This window comes from Aspergillus foveolatus (genome assembly GCF_047715535.1).
Source record: "Aspergillus foveolatus strain CBS 279.81 unplaced genomic scaffold BDW70scaffold_126, whole genome shotgun sequence".
Lineage (NCBI taxonomy): Eukaryota > Fungi > Ascomycota > Eurotiomycetes > Eurotiales > Aspergillaceae > Aspergillus > Aspergillus foveolatus.
The window spans coordinates 1-20,832 of record NW_027396190.1 but is presented as its reverse complement, the minus strand read 5'-3'; the positions used below and the strand labels follow the sequence as shown (position 1 = coordinate 20,832).

Genomic DNA, 20,832 nt, shown 5'->3' with positions numbered 1-20,832 from the left:
TGATTGTAGCATTGTGGCGCTGTGGTTGCTCCTTACAGACCGCAACTTTGGCACAGTTCTAGTCGTGAATGAGACGTGGGATAATATGGACAGTATTTGCGAACATTTGCTTTGATTTCAATGATTCACGCTATGTAACTTTTCTTGTCGATGGCCGTGGCTGAATGTAGAAGGGCTAGTCACATGTTTAGTGGCACGCAGCGTTGAAGTAAATTCTGCCCAGAGAAAACAAGTTATAGGTTCTCCAGGCTTACGGCGATGTCCGCAAAAGGATAGATGGGAGTGTCATCCAGATGCTCTGCATCTTAGAAGTGGAACAATTTTACATATAGCGCACTTTCCAGTTTATGAAGGTTAATCCTAGGAACACTCTGTAACATTAGAAGAAATGTTAGGGAATGCTTTGCTTGTTGCTTTGAACGTTGCAATCTGCCCACCGAACAGGAAGCGATATCTGCACCATTGAGACAAGCAAAAGGGTTGTCGAGGTACACACGGACAGGAGAAGCGCTCAGTGCCAAAGCCCTCAAACGATCAGTAGAATGACAGACCTGGCGGTGGCTATGTAGGAAACTGTTCCGGGGTGATGAGCAGAACCGCGGGGGCTTGGAGACTCAGCAAGCATATACGAGGGCCAGAGCAAACGACGCTCGTTGTAGGATCTACTGACCGGAAAAAATGATCGATTCAGATAATTTAAGGAGGATAATTCACTCTCGACTATCTGTGCCTCCGATATTCCAAAACCCCAAAAACCCCCAATGTAAGAAAATAGCAGACAATACCACAAATAGCCTTTGTCCATAATCCAAGAATCAGAAATTAAGGTCCGGTAAGCTCAATCCCAGCAGCTCAGTTTAACTTCAGATTTGATATGGACTGGTATGCCATAGCTTAGTAGAGAGAAGCAATATATTCTGCGCATAGATACAGCGTGGAAGTATGAAGATTGGTAGGCGCTTAGCAAACTGCATAAATGGTATCACTGTCTCAAGTTCTTGCTATCAAACAAGGCTTTCAGAGTGGACGGCCCATAGTGCCCCTTCATTAGCGCATTAATTCGTCGCGTAATCCCAGTATAATGTGCTCTTCGCTGCCGCGTTCAAAGGTACAAAACAGGCCTCTTCTTTTCTTTTCGACCTCGGGCCTAGACCAGAAAGAAGGCCCTACGCAAGGTTCTCGTGGGCATGGTTATTCATGCGCTATTGGTGAGGCTCACGACTTCCTGCGACAAGCCACACACAGCTAGCCCGGCGTATATGATCAGGCACACATCCTTGGGGCTTTGAATGAGCTACAGTTTTCGGCTGGTGGCGAAGTTGACTTTGTGGTTAGTCCGTTTCAAATCGGCCACAATTCGAAAAGCCGCGGCACGGTATCACACGCACAATATCGGAAGCCAGACATATCCCATCAATAGTAGAACGTGTCTTTCGAAGATACAAAGATATTGAAGCGTCACAAGACCAACGTTGTCGTATGCAGACCCAGAAGCAGCTGCGGAAATTCAAAGCTGCTGTGCATCCCTTTAGGATCGAGGCATATTCATATATTCACTCCAAACTCTCAGCATAAAGTTCCGATTAGCAAGAACTGAGACTCCAACCCCTAAGCAGTGATTCATCAATCAGGATGCATAATGGAAACTTTCCTATTCTGGATATTTGAACTGCAAGCTCCGGCTCGCCGATGCTTATGCAGAGACTTCTGCTATTTTCACGGATCCAAAGTTATGTCTCTTCCAACTGCCGTATTAGGCTAGGTTGCTCCTTATTTCTTATGTATTTAAACCGCCCTATAGAGCTGGATTGGAAGAATCAGACCTTCATTTGTTTATATTACTTGACGATTGATGCTGGTAGTTACGTCTAGCCTGACGCTCCATATATATCAATAGCTCGGAATGGATAGACATGTCTGTAGCGCAATAGTTTCACTCTATATCGTTGTCGAGCACATATATTTTTCCCGCTCAAGAACGTACAAGATACGCAGTAGGGAAGCCAGGCCTTAGACAACGCAACCCAACTGCTTGTCTAACTTCAATCAAATTTTAGGCATTCTAGACGGGTCAAAATCTGGAACCGGTTTAGACTCTCGACGCGGCGGAATCGATCAGCCCAATGCTATTATTGAGATTAATTGGAAGGGTTATGGAGTGCGCAGGAAAGATGAGCAATTGAAGCTGCAGTGATTACACGCTCGTAGCCTACTAAGCAGCGGGTGCCTTTCGATGATAGACTCTGTATTATTAAATTTTTATATCAATTCTTCCTTTCTCTATGTATATATTTTGAGGGATATTGTATGAGAATGTATAATAGTAAAACGTAACAGCCGTGAATGGTTTATGATTTTACCGGCGTCGGAGGAAAACAAGCACCACCCCTCGACTATACAAGAAAAGGCACGAATCTTGCAGAGCCCCCAGAACCGCAAACAAAGATTAGTGCAGGAACGTCATGACCTGTGTATGGAATGAATTGGAGCTTGGGTATCAAAGGGGAAGAGTTTCGTATCCGTCAGAAAAAAACCGTAAGTCAACCTTGGAGAGGACCGTCGGTTTTTCTCTCCAAAGAAGTAGGATGTAAAAATAAGAAATCGTTAAAGATGATGGATCAGAAGCTATAGCAGCTATATACTATACATAACTGCCTAGATACAGAGATACTCAGTAAGACCTTATGAGAGGGACTATCTAGAGAGAACGGAATGCCTCGGAGCCTGGCCAGCAACGCCAGTGGCCTTGACGGATAAAAACACTGCGGAACAAAGCAGGAAATATTGATCCTTCTAAAGGAAGAGCCAAAACACTACATAAAAGTGATGTGCTTCCGCAGATTATGGGAAGGTATAAGCCTCAGCTTTGTGTCTACGAAGTCATTTGTTGAAATACTGAATACGATCTTTACTGCTCTATTGCTTGAGCTTTCCTGTCCTTCTGTTATACATATGGCCGCTCATACATAAGTATTCCTGAATTTCGGTAGTAGCCACAGCTATCATTACCTTTAAGTACAATGATAGATCATCGATATCATTAAGTGAGAAAGATATAGGTCAGTTCAGCTTCCGCATCACCAGGACGCTGGTGGCCAACCAGGGAACTTGCATATTAACTCCCTGTTCAGAGTAGTAAACTCGAAGATCTCTGTACCTTCTTGCCAGCCCCATGCATTCTTAACACGTTTATCAGGTCTATATTGAGTTGAGGATGCGTCCCTCTGATATGTTGAGACGAATTTTAAAAATCCCTTCCTAATGCCTGTTGCTTTCGACACGTAATGTGAGAAGTTGAACCGAGTGAAGTAATCGTCTTCAAACAGAGCAATGTACACTATGCTGGTCAAGCATGGCATATGACGTGCTGCATAGCCCATGGCTATACAGAATCGGTGAAGTATCTCATGTTTTATTGTGATATTGTGATCGGGCGATATCTCAAATAATGGTTCGCCTTTTGGAGTCAGCTTGGTAAGTATGGTTCGGCTATCCAGCTCGAGGGTTAAGGGAGGAAATCTGAATAAAACAAAAGTAACGAAGGCCCTTACCTGTGGGAAGGTACTGTGCAGGACCGAGCTCGATGGCTTTAAGGTGAGGCCACGAAACCTCTGTTGTACTACTTGCTGGTTCTCCCATCTGATCTAGAGGCCACAGGAAGTCTGGGGCAATAGCTACCCCTATCAATTTTAGCTCCCTTAACTGTAAAGAGAACTCCCGCATGGTTGGGGTAAGCATATCATTTTCGCCCAACAGAAGGTCGACGGCTTTGATCTCTTCTCCATGAATGCGTCATAAAGCTCCGAATAACGAAATTTTTCGAGAGTAGGTGGTAGTTTCTTAATACCCTGTATCAGGGCTAGAGATATAACATCAGTATAGTGGGCAAGATATCCGGTTTGGCGGTAGGCAGTGCGAAAGGAGGAAGGAGAACGCTATGACATACCTTTTCGTCTATCGCGTTGGAATTCAGAGTCCTCGTGGGCAACGAGATTTAACTCTAATGACTCAAGCATAGGATAACAATGAGCTATCTCAAATGCGGTTCCGTTCCACATCCCCACCGAACGGAAAAGATCATCTGAAACGAGAAACTTATTGATACCCCGAATCTCAGGCACCATAGACCATTCAGTGGAAGGGAGTCGAGCTTGATATGGCGGAGGAGTTTGTTCCTCCTCTTGCCAGTCAACAGAGGTTTCCTCCATCCCGAGTTCATAACTATCCAGACAACCCACTACTTCGAACGCTAGTGTGAACCGAGTGTTTTCCCAAGAACTTAGTGCAGTAAAGAAGTCAATGATAGCCACTGCAAATACAGCATCATTTGCCTTTGTGAAAGTGTCTGTCTCGCCGTTTGGCGTGCCATCAGGCCAGTCTCTCACATCATATTCTCTCACATCATATGGCAGCACAATATGGTATACTAAACGCTTTATATATGAGTGCCGCATAATACCAGCCGCTGAAGTGAGGGCTTGAAAACGTGCTAGGGATAAATCTCCTAAACTGGTTTTAAGGTCATTGCTGCGGAGGTCCAATTTTCTGTAAAGGACACGCTCAAAGACTGCCGTCCACCGCATGCATACTCGTGTACACTGCACGAGAGAGTCACGGTCTTCCTTTAAGTACTCCGCAATATGCAATAGTATCTCGGAAGGTAACCAGTTACCCATGCTTTTCGCTTAACGGAAAATGGTATTTGAACTTTATTTGGGTGGAAAGGACGCAAAGATAAGTTCGTGCTCGCTGTGGGTTTCTTTCCTTATTCGTGAGGATGTTGGTTAGTGTCAGGTTTTATGTAAAGGGGTGAAGTCCTAAAGAAGAGTAATATTTTGAACGAAGTGAAGTATAAAGAGAAAAAGACGATCACGAGGATCTGATTTGATTTGATTTGATTTGATTTTATTATTTAACGTCACTCGTAGACCTCGGCATTACCCGTGGGTGGCCCGCGACGGGTCACCCATTCACCCTCGATGGGTGGGTGAGGGTTGGCCATGGGTGACCCGCGTGGGTAAGAGGGTCACCCGTGGGTGGACAAACAAAACAAACATTTGATATGCATATTTATGTATTTCCTGGTCGTATCTTGATGTATTGACTTTACAAGTATCGAGAATAAATAAATCAGTTAACATGTAAGAATTAAAGTTAATGAGCCTTCTCCTGTTATTTAGTTGCTATTATCAAGCTAATAATATGCAAATCCATCATCTTGTTGCCTGACCTGTTTTCGAGGCCTTCCTGAACTCCGCAGAGTTTGCTGATTAGCAGGCAGCAGACTATCAGTATCATTGTCAAAGTAATGAGTTTCGTGGGACTCTTCCTCCGGCACAGACGCGGTACTCTTTCTTCTCTTACCCAGTACAGTCTCTGAGACAGCTGCAGCAGGCTTATCATGAATATGTACTATGCCATCCTCTTTATTATCACTAATCGGGTCCAAATCATCTTGTAAAAGCTGAGCGCCTGTGTCTTCTTCAGCTTCCTGTAGCTCATTTTTCAAGAGATATTCTTTATTTAGAGCAAGTTGTTCCTCCTCAACTTCGAATTTCGATGTACACATAAACATCATGAGTTCTCGGATGGTTGAGGTCTTCAGAGAGCCTCGACGATAATGACATATGTCGCGAGCAGAGTTGAACAGCCGCTCAACCCCTGCGCCAGTTGCAGGAATTGAAAGAACATCCCGCGCAACACTTGCTAGGACTGGGTACCTATACTGGTTCTCCTTCCAGAACTCGCAGGGATCCATATCAACAGGGTCTGTTAATGATTAGTGGAAAACAAGCTCAGTCAGAGTAACTTTGTTAACTTACCACTATCAAGGTATTGTTCAAGCTCATCTCGTTGGATAAATCGGTGGGACTTTGACCCTTTTAGCAACATATTGAGTTCTGATCTAGCTGCTGTTGATGATACGGCTGATGGTGATGTTGGCATATTCTGAAGACGCTGCTTGTAAGGCTGGACATAGTTCTCAAAGCTTTGACGGTATCTTTTGCGCCAGGTTGCATCCCAATCTTTTCCAGAGAAAAACTGTAGCTTATTCTCAGGAGCAAGTATTGTACTAACTGCATAGATGTCGTTATATATATTATCTGTTTTCTGATAATAGAATGCAAGTTTCTCTTTTGCAGCCTCAAGGGCACTTAACATTAGTCTTTTCCATGGTACCTTCTTCCGTTGAAGCTGCCAAATTGATGCCTCAAGATGATCAAATAGCTTGTTATATATCTCGAAGATAAGATAGACTGTAATATCCTTGGTTTTTGATAGAGCAGTAGTAAAAGTAAAAAATAGCTGAGTAATGCAAAGAAGATACTTAATCTGCCACCATTCATCACTGTTAAGAGAGAGATCATTGTGCCCGTATTCCGAGCAAAATATATTCAACATAGACTCCAGTCGTTTAGCACGTCGAAGCATTAAAAAGGTGGAGTTCCAGCGGGTCTTGACATCTTGAATTGGAACAAGCTTTGGTGATTCGTGTCACAGGCTATGGCCTGGGTCTTGGTTATCGGCAATGCCCCCAACCAAAGGTCTAAACAAGGTTACATCTGTCTGAACCAAGGTATGGAAAAGTCAAAAGTGTTGACGTATGTCCAGAAAAGTTGATAAAAGGGAGGAGAGAGGGTTCATGTGTCTGTCTTTTATTTGTTTCTCTAAGCTTGTGATATTCGTGAATACAGGACAGCTAGTTGAAAACAATACTTCCTACGCCCGTGACAGAGCCCTCTAAGACGTGGAATACGTTAAGTTACAGTAATTTTCTCCTGTATTTGTTTACTGTCACGGGGCCAGCCTGATTATCATCCTGGGCATGGTGACTGTGACACTGGGCATGTTATAACCGCCTTCTTAAACTATGCTCAAGGCTACCATATTCTATAAAACTAAAGTATCTGTAGAAATAATAATACTATAAGATTATAAAACAAAGTTTCTAGTGCTTTTTTGTGTTATTGTTAGTTCTAAAGAGACAAGATACTATATATCAGTATACTAAGGTAGATAATTTATATATTTTCTGCAAGATATAGTATGCACATCGTCTAGAAGGCCTGAAGTAACCAATTTTGATAGATTTTGCGGGTTTCTCTCGGGTTTTCGCGGGTTATGTGGGTCATCCATGGGTTCTTTGCGGGTTCTTTGCGGGTTTTGCAGGTTTTTGGGGGTTCATCGCGGGTTAAGGAGTCTTATGGGCTATTAGACAGTGGCAAGCAAGATATGTAGATGAACACGTAAAGACCTGCTTGCAGGGTGTTCTTCTTACTACTATCTGCTGATCATACCTTCTTTAATGTACTTCTATATAATGCCTCAAAGTATGCAGTCAGAAGGCTTCGCCTCATCATTATATAATAGTGATCTAGATAATCTTTCTTATCTTACATCTGGTCTTCCGCAGATTTTTACTCCAAACCTTTCAGAAAGCCAGCATACATCAGAGTCTTTTGATTCTGAAGTCCTTCCATCAACCTTTCGCCACCCTCTTCTTGCCCCCAATACTCTTACACGTGTTGGTTCTGATAGAGGGAAGCCATTCGTCCTTTATGATAATATGGCATATTCAGATTGGGTGGAATGGTGGCTTCAGACTGATTTTGGGAAGAAGAGTAAGATACGTTGGGACTCAACATATTCATCCAAGACATGGACGCAATTCTCCCAAGTAGCCAACATCTCAGATGGAGCACCAAAGGTTATGTGCAAGCAATGCAGTGCTATCCTTGAGTATCCTCAGTCAAAAATATACCCTAGTGGGACATCTCGCAATGGCCTATCAACTATGGCAAAGCATCTCCAAAGCTCAGCCTGTAAATGCCACAGGCTATGGCCTGGATCTTGGTTGTCGGCCATGCCCTTAACCTGGTTCTAAATAAGGTCTCTGCAACATCAGTGTACAGCCTCGGAATTGCGGCCTCGTAGGAAAAGAGATCCGTCCTCGTAACTTCGGGAAAGAGATCCGTCGGCATGCAAGTCCGGGAAGTCGGAAGTCTTGATGTATGATTGGGAAAGATTGATAAAAGGGAGGAGGAAGATATCTGCGCTTCTATCTCTTGTTTCTTTCTCTAAGCTTGTGATACTCGTTTATATAGGACAGCTAGCTGAAAACTATACTACCTACGCCCGTTACAGGTAGCCTCTATTGCGCTCTTCCAATAACAAATAAATCGGTTTGCATCGCGCACAAGAATTAACAAATCAGTGTCTTTTGGTCCTGGCTTGTACAAGTTAATATAATCAGGTGAACTGACATAACAGTACTGAAAGCCTTACCTGAACTCACTCTTCGAGTTTTGACATGGAACGAATTCCCTGAGACATATTTCCTTGAAGGCTAAGAGCCTCAGGCCAGTTTCTCCCGTAAAAAACTGGTAATCTTGCCACAGTTTTGAGGTTGCATAATTTCCGCAATATGACGAGCATCAGGCAAATGGTCGATCTAACAGATACATGAGTAGTATAGAGCACATAGTGGATATAGTTCAGGGCGCTTAACCTTGTCAACAGGAAATCCCGGTTCTCTTCGGACAAGCCAGCGGAGAACGAACCACTCCATCAGCAAGGCCAGGAAGGGGAGAAAAAGATGGAGGTATTGATCTCAGTTCGCGTGGAGTGACTGTGTGGATCTAGGCAAGGGGGCAAAGATATCCGGGACAATGATCTCGGAGTCGAAAGAGGGGGTGCAGAGGTGGCAGGTCATGAAGCCTATGCTGGGAGAACTGAAACTCTCCTTTGTTTTCCTTTGAAACAGTTCCAAGAAGTGTCTAGCACATTGCAACGAGTACGTGCTAGTTAGTGCCTATTGTAAACCTTACTGGACATGGGAAACGAATTTAAGAAAGAACCGTGAAAGAATAGGCTATGATCAAACTATTCATGAGATTAGAAATCTCATATAGACCCGCCACATCAAAGAAAATTCCCGCTTAAAAAGCCAGGACTACCTAATTATGTTGTGGAAGCCCTTTCTTTAGGCTTCCTTGATCTCTTCCTGTACCCAATTGCCGTCTGTCACATTGGCCGTGGTAGGACGAGAGTATGCTCTGGTAAACTTCCCTTCTGTGTTCACATACACAATGTTGATGGTGTCATCGCTTCTGTTACAAAAAGCGGAGATACGAGTGTCGGGCAGGGTCGTATATTTCTTGTTATTGAAGCCAGCAAACGTAGACCATTCCCATTTGTCAATATTCTTGCGATTGGAACCGGTACAACTGCCCGTCAGTTCACGGATGTGACACTCGTCGTCCACATAGTAGGCCTTGATCTATAAACACGCAAGTAGTTAGCATTGTATTACCCTAAAGAGTGCATGGGCGGCTGATGGTGTGAAACATACCCATGGTCCATACTCAACTGCTGATATGGCGAAGTTGTAGTGTTCAGCCTTTACGGATATAGAAACGCCATCGACTTTGACTGTTTTCTGATCCTTGTTCAAGGAGAACCTAAGTTGATTCGTCGACAAGTCACGATAGAGAATGAGAACGCTGTTTGTATCGGCTGGGTCAAGCACGACCGAGGTAAAGTTGACGACCTCAAGCGTTTGGATGGCGACACCCTAAAGTTCGCCAGTAAGTAGAGATGTAATAGTATTGACTGGATCAACAAGCTTACCGCTTTCTGCGAGAGCACAGCATGATTGATGGTTTCCATTTTAGGGTAGGGCACTTGTTCAAGTAGGTAAGGTAATCTGGATAGGTATGCTGGTATTCTTGTACAGTAGGTTTGATTGCTAAGGTGGTAGCTTGTCTTTGGGATTCTGTGGATCTCTCAGGGTTGATACTGCCATTTATATACCCTTCAAGTAGTATTCTAGACCTGAGACCCTGCCCATGGCGCGACCAGATCAGAATATGCACACACTGAATCATTGGTCTGCCTAATTCTACATATTCTGTTTTGACTACCAGGATTACCTGCTCTGCTGGGCAAGCCGCCTTATCTACTAAGGTCTCTAGGTAATATCCCTATTCCTTCCAGGATGACCAGCCGATCACATCTAGAGTCAGGGATTGAGATATCGCTCTTCCACTGGAAGGAGTAGTAGATGAGTCCGTGGCAAAGCTGCAGTGAGACAAACCCTGGCTCAAAGCTTTTCTTACATCTGCCCATGCCATCTTCCCGGACTTTATTGGTCTAATAAGAAGCCCCTTGGTTCTTTCGATTACGCGGCCTGGCATGGGGTTCGGGGAAATGAGAGAGGTAAGGCGTGAATAGGCTGACCTATACAAGATTTAGGCGCATTCGTGCGAGGCCTTCTAGGCATGCTCTGCTAACCGCTCTACCAGTCGTTGATCATCTCGACTAATACACAGAGTATTAAATTACAAACAACCCTTGAAGCTCATCTTAATTAAGAAAAAGGAGCAAGAGCTGCTTCCCATGAGGATAGTCATACATTATATAGGATGATGTCATGTTTAAAGGATTACCCATGATACTGAGCACATCATAATCAGAAGAAATGACAGCCTGATGACAAGGACCTTAGTTGAACAAAATATGGAAATAGGAATATCTGATTTCATTCTAGACTACTTGATAAAATATGATGGCATACCAACCCAACCAATCTCCAGCTTTATTTTGCCCTGGATGATTATGTCCGTGAATTCCGCTGCAAGGCTTTGTGGGCAATGTTCGCTCCATTGATAACCCCGCAGGCAAGAGTCCCGCCGTGCAGGACGACAAGATCTATGCTTCGAGAGATAGGGTTCCAAGCAGGAATGCATAGCCACATGGCGGGGCTGACGCACCGCTGGATGTACTCCCGTATTTCGTGTTTGCTCTTGGCCGACCTACTGTGTTCTGGACTGCGTGTTAGCTGGCCGCATTGCAGCCTAGATTGGGCCTCTTACAAATCCGCAGAGCCCGCTAGGGTTCGTCGGCTACGTTTGCCTTGTATAGTTGCATACAGAAGTTTGTACGACATGTCGATCTAGTCCAATATGCAGCCACATGTCATACCTCTGTCCGCAATGGCGGCCATGTTACAGCATAACTGATGACGTGAAGCTTGATTGGATAATGCATGTTTGTGCTTTTCTTTCCATTAATGCATGGATCCTATATCAACTATTGCGGATTCTTTGCGTCTGTACATGCCATGTGCAAACAAATCAGCCTTCTTCCCCGAGTGCTGAATGAAGATGCCCTTCCCTGGATCCCGTCTGGTCTGCCTGGATGAGCAAATCACCAACGAGCTCTGATTTCGAACGGATTGAGTGCCTCCATGCAGCCATCCGTCTCTCTCTTTGTCCGGATCTTTGCCCAACGCCCGGTTCCAGCATCTTCGGAGAAGCTTCATGGCGGCGAGACATGGAATGCCTTGATCCACGTCACCCGGACGGTCAGCTGGCTCACAACTCTCTGGCCTGTGGTCGCACAGCAGGCCCGTCCGAGTGTCTCGCAACGGCTGTGCAGACTGTGCGGCAAGCTCGACAAGTGATGGACATGCCCGAATGGAAATGCCTTACGCCGATATACCGCAACACCAAGCAGGAGAGACTCAGCATCTCTGAGCTTCTGCATGGCGGCCATTTTTGCGGCGTCGTACGAAAAATAGCTGTTTGCGCGGACAAGCGTAAGAGTGTAGGATTGTGAATCAGAGGGATGGACGAGATGAATGCGCCGCCCCTGGGCGGGGTTCAGCTGAACTGGGTGTATTAGGAAGTGACAGCAAATGGTCCAACCACGTCACTGTGTCTGGCGCCAGGATCGCAAGCTTACTTGCTTGTTTCAGGTGTAGGACACTTCGAAGTGTCCCACCACGTGATTCCAAGCACGTCGCAGCTAGTCGCATGGCTTCCTATACGTCCATAGTCATCGCCAGCAAAAACCACGTCAAGGGGAGAACAGGACCCTCTACTACTCTAATAACTGATCTCTTACGCTTTGCTCATCGCTCAGTCCCTCCACCCCATGGAGGCGTATGACTCCCCCCCGGGCGGAGCCCATCCGGGGACTCCGCTCCTGGGTGAAAACTCTGACGCCCCCACAGGGCCTACCACCCCGACCCCCCTACCCCGGAACTCCCTAAAGAGGAGGGCCCAGTTCTCCCCGCAGAAGACTCCCACTGCGGCTCCTGTCCCTGTACCTCATATGCCACAAGCCTAATCAATCTGCGAACAGGTCAGCATGGTAGCGGATGACCAGCTAACCCTGCTCAATGATTAGAAACTAGCAATGACCTCTCTCGCTAAAGCTCTAGATCTTACTGTCTCCTCCCTGCAAGGCCGCCCAAAAGACCTGGCCCGGGGGCTTGCAGCCAGATTTGTTACCCTCGCAAAGCAGGACTCTCCTCAGCAGATGTCGCAGATACCTATAACTGCATTCCCACAACCACCCAGGCATGTAGAACAGCCAAACCAACCTTCTACTCCCAAAGCCCCTGATGTCCTCCTAGACAGGCAAACCACGCAACCTACAACCTGGGCATCCCTAACAGCTCCAAGAGCTGGCCAGGCGAACTGGCAAACCTTTGCCCATGGACGCCATATGCAAGCCAAGCACCCGGTACAACGGAAACTGAAGCAGTCAAACAAGACTGACCACCGCATCTTCCTCCGCCTCCCGGCATCCGGGTCACCCTTGCAGGGAAGGTCCCGGACGGGATCACACAAGTGCAAGTGATATCAACAGGATATGCGATTACTGCAACAGAACAAGGCAAGGCCTTCCTGCTATCAGAAAAGGCTGCAAGCCTAGCTGAGGATGGGTACTTTGAAATTCCAACAGAATATCACCCGGTTATTATCTCCAGGATCCCAAAGCAACTCTGGTCCCTAGATGGATGGACAGATACCTCAATTACAGATATTAGCATGGAGGCAGAACGCATCACTGGTATCAAGCCACTTATGGCCAAGCTTTCAAAACACCTAGTAAAAGGGACTCTATTACACCAGCCATAGCCTTTCCAAAAAAGCTACAACGCCCCCTGCAACTTTTTGGCTTGTCTGGCCTATCAAGGCCCATCCACCCCAAGCAAAGGCATTTGCAATGTGCCCGATGCCACTGCTTCCATGATACACGGGCCTGCCGCTCCAGCAAACGCTGTATCTCCTGTGGATCTTCAAAACAGGAACATAACTGCCGTATACAGTGTATTAACTGCTACAGCCCACATGTAGCAGACTTTCTAAAATATCCAGCCGGACCTCATGTCCAGAAGAATACTGTCACCCGCCTCTAAAAGGATGCCCTAGCCGCTATCTGCAAGGCAGGCCGGCTTGCCTTCCAACAGGAGCAGAATAAGGCAGAAAGCTCTAAACAACAAGCAGATAATACCCAAACCACAACCCGGCCTACAAGACAGCTCACCCATGAGCTCTTAAACCAAGCCCGGGTCTCCCCTGAACTATGAAAATACTACAAGCTAATGTAGGAAGGGGGGGCGCTGCACATAACCTGCTGCTCTCCTTTGAACCAGATATTATCCTTGTCCAAGAACCTTGGACAAATACAGCAAAACACCTAACCAAGACCCACCCATGATACCAACTGTTCAGTCCCCCGACCCGATGGACTGCCAGGCCCAGGACTCTAACATATGTACGAAGGGATCTCCCAGCCCATTCCCTCCCAGAACCTATCTCACCAGATATTACCACAATCTACACGGCAGGCCTTACTATCATCAACGTCTACCGCCCCCCTAATGACCCAGTTGCCCCAGCTGGAGCTGGCTCAATACCCTCTACGCTTTCCACACTCCTAGGATATACTCCCCCAGAGAACGCCATTCTAGCAGGAGACTTTAATACCCGGCATCCATTCTGGCAGCCAGATACTGAATCCCACACTGTCACACCCGGCGCGACAAGACTACTGGATTGGCTCGATGCCCATGGGTTGGAACTTTGCCTCGAGCCCGGCACCCCCACCCGTGGACCAAATACGCTAGACCTTGTCTTCTCCAACCTACCACTTAGGGCCTTAGTGGAAGACCATCTAAAGATTCCAAGTGACCATGCAACAATTGGAATAATGCTAGAGCAGGAAGAACCCTCCCCTGTACAAAAGCTTGGCTCTACCAATTGGGAGAAAGCCAGAACCCTGGCAAGCCCGCCTGATCCAAGCCTACCAATCAACCTACTAGCAAAGGAGCTAGTTCAGATATCCCAGCTGGCAATTCAAGGCGCGTCGAGATACAACAATTGCAGACTCCCCAGGACCCCATGGTGGACCCCAGAACTAACAGACATACTTCACAAAACAAGACAGCAACAAAACCCAGACTACAAGCAGCTCCGGAAGGCTGTTACACAGGCAAAGGCTGAATACTGGAAGCAGCGAATTGAACAAGCCGCAGCGCCTATAGATGCATTTAAACTTGCTAAATGGATATAACATCCAGACCAGCTTGCTGCTCCTCCCCTGAATTTACAAGGGACACAGGTTACTACCCCACAGGGCAAAGCAGATGCCTTCCTTAATCACCTCCTAGAGAAGGGAGCTTCGCTTCCAAATCAGCTAGAACAAGGCCCTCCAAACAGGCCTCTGGACCCACTATGTCACAGGCTATGGCCTGGGTCTTGGTTATCGGCAATGCCCTCAACCAAATGTCTAAACAAGGTACATTTGTCTGAACCAAGGTTCGAAAAAGTCAAAAGTGTTGACGTATGTCCAGAAAAGTTGGTAAAAGGGAGGAGAGAGGGTTCATGTTTCTGTCTTTTATTTGTTTCTCTAAGCTTGTGATATTCGTGAATACAGGACAGCTAGTTGAAAACAATACTTCCTACGCCCGTTATACACTACACCTACCATCAAAAGACCACTGCTGGGCTGCCCTCTGTACACCTCCCCCATCTGCCCCTGGGGAGGACAGGCTTGCCACTACTGCTTGGAGGGAGCTTTGGCCTATACTAGGGGATACAATCACACAACTATACTGCAGGTGTATGCGGGAAGGCCAATACCCACCGAGCTTGAAGGCAGCAAAGGTTATAATGCTACCAAAACCAGGAAAAAGGGACTATACCCAGCTAAATGCCTGGCGGCCAATAAGCCTGTTATCTACCCTAGGCAAAGGCCTGGAGCGCTTCCTAGCACGGCAAATAGCTGTACAAGCAATCCAGGCAGACCTGCTAACCCCCTGCCACTTCGGGGCCCTGTCAGGGCGCTCTGCCATAGACCTAGTCCAGGTCCTAGTATACAGGGTAGAGGAAACCTTCAAGCAAGGAAAAGATGCCTTACTACTCTTACTAGATATGAAAGGGGCCTTTGATGCAGTAATACACCAGCAGCTCCTCTCTCACCTACGCCTACAAGGATGGCACGATTGCCTTATACAACTGATCAGAGACTGGATAACTGACCGATCTGTATCTGTCCATATCAAGGAGGGCATAGCCACAGCACCAGTTAAGGACGGCCTCCCACAGGGATCCCCACTTTCACCAATCCTGGTCCTGCTGTATGCAGCATGAATAGTCTCCACACTAGAGGGCTCCTTCTGCTATGCAGATGATATTAGCCTGCTGATAACTGGAAATATCCTGGAAGAGAGCTCACAACAACTAGTAGAAACCTACAAGCTAGTTACCACGCTTGGGGCAGAGGCAGGTCTCCCATTCCCACTAGAGAAGACAGAGATACAGCACTTCTCTAAAAGGCAGCAGCAGCCTCTCCCTATAAGCTTTGGAATGCTTCCTGATGCTGGGGGCTTGCATTAGTAAACGCAGCTAATACCCGAACCAAATAATATTGTTAGTTTATATACTCTTGATACCAGTTTGATATATTTTACCTTGCTTAGTATGCTCACTATTCCCTTAGTCTGTTGGACTGGGTTTATACAAGACTCTGTCTATTCCATCTTAGAGGTGCTATCCCTTGGATTTGCCTTCATTGCCCCAAGTAGCTCTTTAAGACTGAGCTGGATAATGTCACAGGCTATGGCCTGGATCTTGGTTGTCGGCCATGCCCTCCAAACTGGTTCCTCACGCAGGTTTCTGCAACATCAGTGTACAGCCTCGGAATTGCGGCCTCGTAGGAAAAGAGATCCGTCCTCATAACTTCGGGAAAGAGATCCGTCGGCATGCAAGTCCGGGAAGTCGGAAGTCTTGACGTATGATTGGGAAAGGTCGATAAAAGGGAGGAAGATATCTGCGCTTCTATCTCTTGTTTCTTTCTCTAAGCTTGTGATATTCGTTTATACAGGACAGCTAGTTGAAAACAATATTACCTACGCCCGTTACAATAGACTCTTCTCTGTCTCTTTTCTCGATACATTGAGGGGTCAGATCCCCAGGAGTTGGAGATCGTGCCTAAGCCACAATGTCACATCTCAGTGTTACTTATCCAGGGTAAGCAGTAATACTAAGCACTTTAGAAAAGATCTGTTTCTCGTGGAGTTGCAGTTGTAGAAATGAGTCAATTAGGAAATCTGAGGCTACTCAAGTTGCTGAAGACTTGCTACGGCTTTCCAAGGTCTGGTAGGGACACTCTGACTTATGTCCTCCCTGATTCCTGCCCTAACAGGCCAGCTCCCTCCTTCCACAGCTTCAAGCAATAGCACTTGTCTATCTATGCCTGCCCCTACTCTGGAAGAAACACATAGCCGGCAATACCTTCATCGGAATACCCTAGCCTTCCAATCGTATTATCCCTCTCAGTCTGTGAAACAGTGTAGAAGTGATCGGTGACCTCCCCGCTGTACAGCCGGTATAGCGGGACCAAGCCTGGCACAGAAGACTGCTGCGGATAGATGTAGCCAGCAACACCCTCATCACTGTATCCCAGACTCTGAACAGCACGGTCCCGCTCCGCCGCCGATGTGGTGTAGAAATGATCCGTTGCGGATTGCGAGTACATTCGGTAGAGCGGCACGGTGCCCTGTTCTGCGGTCGGATGCAGGCGGCAAGCCGTTTGCTCGGCAGAGTACTGCAGATTTTGCACGGCGTTGTTGAGTTCGTTCAGGTTTGTTGTGTAGAAGTGGTCATGGATGTTTCCGTTGTAGGCGCGATATAGCGGGACGATGTTGGTGGGGGCGGAGGAAGTGCAAGCGGTGGTAGTGACTGTGGTAGTAGTAGTAGTAGTAGTAACAGGAACAGTGACAGTATCAGTAACAGTCCTAGTCATTGTGGTAGGAGCAGTAGTAGGAATGCAAGTTGGGATTGTTACTGCAGCAACACCTAGTGCCACAGTGATAAGGGAGTAGAAGTGTACTTGGAACATTACTGTATAGGACAAATATAGAGACACTTCTTTTGAGAGGGAAGAGAATTGTGGTTTTTCTCGGGGCTCCAGAGGTTGGGTATATATTGTTTAAGTACTTAGTGAGGCTAACTCATCCAGCCTCTGAGCTGCAAATATTTTCACTTCATAGTCAAGAGTCGCAAAATTGGTTGCACGATGAGCAGCCTTGCCATGGTCAGATGAATATGCAATCAAGCTGCTTTCACATTGTAAGCAAGCACAGGCCAGCTGCGTTTAGAACAGGAACTCATGTGACAAGGCGACACAAGGCTGGGGTTGCACAAGGGTAGAGAGTAAGCCACGGAGTATGGCTGTTCAACTTCAGATGGTTTATTTTGAGCAATATATCTCAGACGACTAAGAGCTAGATATAATCACCATGTGAGCTAGCGGATGCCCCGCGTTGGGATAGTACTAGCCTCCCAAGTACTCATGATACTCTTCTCTCCAATGAGCAATTGTTAGCTATTGCGCTGCGACCTCAAGTCAGGCATCATGCTGGAAGTACCGGGAAATGTTTGGGTTGGCTGGGAGCTGGTTGTTTGCCTCCTACTGTGTGCTAATGCAGCACTATCACACTTACAATCAGCCAGCCATGATCTCCTGCAAACTATCTTACCTCCATGGAAATGGATTTCTCGGCTCCTCCGGCTTACATGAGGTCAAATGCAGCCTCGCCACAAGACCTTTATTGTCACAGGCTATGGCCTGGGTCTTGGTTATCGGCAATGCCCCCAACCAAAGGTCTAAACAAGGTTACATCTGTCTGAACCATGGTATGGAAAAGTCAAAAGTGTTGACGTATGTCCAGAAAAGTTGATAAAAGGGAGGAGAGAGGGTTCATGTTTCTGTCTTTTATTTGTTTCTCTAAGCTTGTGATATTCGTGAATACAGGACAGCTAGTTGAAAACAATACTTCCTACGCCCGTGACATTTATAATTTCTTTTGTGATTTCCCTTTGGTAGATTACATGCCAGATACAAGCAGCACAAAACAAATGCCAAGTTTCTTTTGTGTCGAGGCCAGCTAATATTGTATGAGCCTTATGAAGATGGACTAAGTATATACCCATTAATGTTGGCCGTATTCTGAAGGTATTATATAATATAAGAAAGTGGAGTTTCGATCATGTATGTGGACGCCGGAGAGACTACTTTGATCTTACCTCGACCCTACAGGTCGCTACGCACTATGGCATGAGGAGTAGGCCTCTGTACGGGATCAAAAAGACCGCAACCAACACCGCACCAGACCAGACCGCGCGGTCTTTAATCCTAGATCTTGAGACCGCTGGCCTACTTTTTTAAGGACTGCACTACCATGGTTTGGTGTGGTCCTGCTCCTTGTCAGATAAGGCCAAAAGAGTCCTTCTTAGGAGTCGGGCTCAACAGGTCCTAAGGATATTCTGAGATCAGACAAGGAAGGTAGGATGAAATGCAGTAGTAACTTGATGTCACGAGCTAGAGTCGTTGATACTAACAAGTAGCATTGGACTAGAGAAGAATTCGCTAAAGAACTAATAAACAGTAACCGTCGAGCTTCTTATATGCTTTGCCTGAATGGCAAGCTTGGTAGCAAGCTCGGACCATTGGACTCCCGGCGTGTTGATCAGTATCGAGCATATTGGTCACGTTGATCATGTTGATCACGTTGATCTTGTTAATCCTGTTGATCATGTTGTTGATCGTGTTGTTGATCATGTCGATCATGTCCGGCATGTCCGGCTTATCCGGCTCGTCATAATTCGGGCAATGCTCGAATCAAGACTTCGGGCGTAGCTCGTCACACTTTTACTTAACATGTAATTGTAACAATGGACACCTGGCCCGTCAGGTATCAACACCTGAGCCAGATAAACAACAGGTTCAATAATCGGATGAAGGGAACTACCCTGTCGATAGTTAACCAACCGAGGCCCGACAGCGGAATACCACGTATATATAGTCTTCAAGATTGTTAGCAACCTGACCCCCAAGCAATTTGTTCTGTTCTATCCTGACCTACCTTCCTCTCTGGATCTCTCTTGTAAAAGACCTGCTCCGTTGAACCGACTAGGCCTCTTGCTAGTCGCTACCCCAGGCACTCCAAGAGCTTTCTATATAACGTTGTTGCAAGCACCTTATATTATGGCTTATTCACAAGCTTCACAGTCTCAGTACTCTCTCTACACTGAGTCAGATATACAACTGAACTCTGATCTGCTTCTTCAACCAGACAACCTTCCTGATCTTTCGTACAGCCAACCTACCATTTCGGAGCCAGCAACAAATTGGTCTAACTCCTCAGAAATAACAACCGCACCTCCCTCCCTACTACGAGTTGGCCTTTAACTACAGCGTTACTGGGTTCTATTCTCTGCTGACCCTGCTATAGAAATGGATACCTCATGTAAAGTCTTTGTGAAATGGTGGCTAAATACAGACTTTGGCTCACGACCTAGTGTTAAGGCCTCTGTTATCTGGGAAGGAAAAAAGAAATCTGATGTCTGGGATCACTTCCATCAAGAAGACTGGCGAGCCTAAGGTTATGTGCAAAAACTGCTTTAGTACACTTGTACATCCTCAGTACCAACGTGCTGGCTCCTCACCAATGAAAGGCCATATTAAAACAACATCTTGTCGCAGCAAGCCAGTCTCAGGCAATAGAATTGACCAGCTTATCCAACAGATGGTAAGTATGCCTATAGGATCTAATTAATTTATTCCCCTACTAATCTCTATATAATCTCATAGCCATGGATCCCTAAAACCCAGTCCTTCTCCCAGGATCTTCTAGTCAAATCAATACTAGAGTTTATTACTGTTACCCGACTTCCCTTCCGGATTGTTAAGCATACCCAGTTCAAGAATTTACTTGAGCTTGTCCAACAAGCTGAACAGAAAATTGATCTCCCATCTGCGCGAACCCTACGGCGCTATCTTGACTCTACAGTCCATGACAGCCTAAAGGATATACTTAGCAAGCTTCCCGCTGAAAGCTTTCTATCAATTACTCTTGATTGCTGGACCTCCCCCTTTCAACAAGCATTTATGGCCGTTACAGGCTACTTTCTTGATAAAAACTGGAACTACTGTGAAGTTCTTCTTGGTTTTGAGCCTCTCTCTGGAACACATACAGGCGAGAATCTAAGTAAAACTGTGATCAAGCTTCTTCATGATTATTAAATTACTGGCCGTGTACTCTCTGTCACAACCGACAATGCAACAAATAATGATACTTTAATGTCAAGTGTCCAACAGGCTATTCAATCACAGAGCCAGTCTAATATTGCAATTTTCAGAGTCCCTTGTGTAACGGGCGTAGGTAGTATTGTTTTCAACTAGCTGTCCTGTATAAACGAGTATCACAAGCTTAGAGAAAGAAACAAGAGATAGAAGCGCAGATATCTTCCTCCCTTTTATCGACCTTTCCCAATCATACGTCAAGACTTCCGACTTCCCGGACTTGCATGCCGACGGATCTCTTTCCCAAAGTTATGAGAACGGATATCTTTTCCTGCGAGGCCGCAATTCCGAGGCCGTACATTAATGTTGCAGAAACCTTATTTAGGACCAGGTTGAGGGCATGGCCGACAACCAAGATCCAGGCCATAGCCTGTGACACCTTGTATTGCA

General features: G+C 46.1%; 3 protein-coding genes across 3 annotated transcripts; all 3 read right to left on the bottom strand.

Moving 5' to 3' along the window:
* Window positions 1–8,983: 8,983 nt before the first annotated feature.
* On the bottom strand, window positions 8,984–9,669 carry BDW70DRAFT_164672 (uncharacterized protein; the record flags this gene model as incomplete). The annotated part of the gene is made up of 3 exons (XM_073741526.1): window positions 8,984–9,280; window positions 9,353–9,574; window positions 9,631–9,669. 3 exons carry the CDS (start codon window positions 9,667–9,669, stop codon window positions 8,984–8,986), a joined length of 558 nt encoding a protein of 185 aa, XP_073591057.1.
* Window positions 9,670–16,557: 6,888 nt separating this feature from the next.
* BDW70DRAFT_164670 (uncharacterized protein) lies at window positions 16,558–17,100 on the bottom strand (the record flags this gene model as incomplete). The annotated part of the gene is made up of 1 exon (XM_073741525.1): window positions 16,558–17,100. One exon carries the CDS (start codon window positions 17,098–17,100, stop codon window positions 16,558–16,560), a length of 543 nt encoding a protein of 180 aa, XP_073591056.1.
* A 1,569-nt stretch (window positions 17,101–18,669) lies between these two features.
* Window positions 18,670–18,952, bottom strand: BDW70DRAFT_145173 (uncharacterized protein). The gene has a single exon (XM_073738386.1). It carries the CDS (start codon window positions 18,934–18,936, stop codon window positions 18,727–18,729), a length of 210 nt encoding a protein of 69 aa, XP_073591055.1. The 5' UTR covers window positions 18,937–18,952; the 3' UTR covers window positions 18,670–18,726.
* Window positions 18,953–20,832: the final 1,880 nt, after the last annotated feature.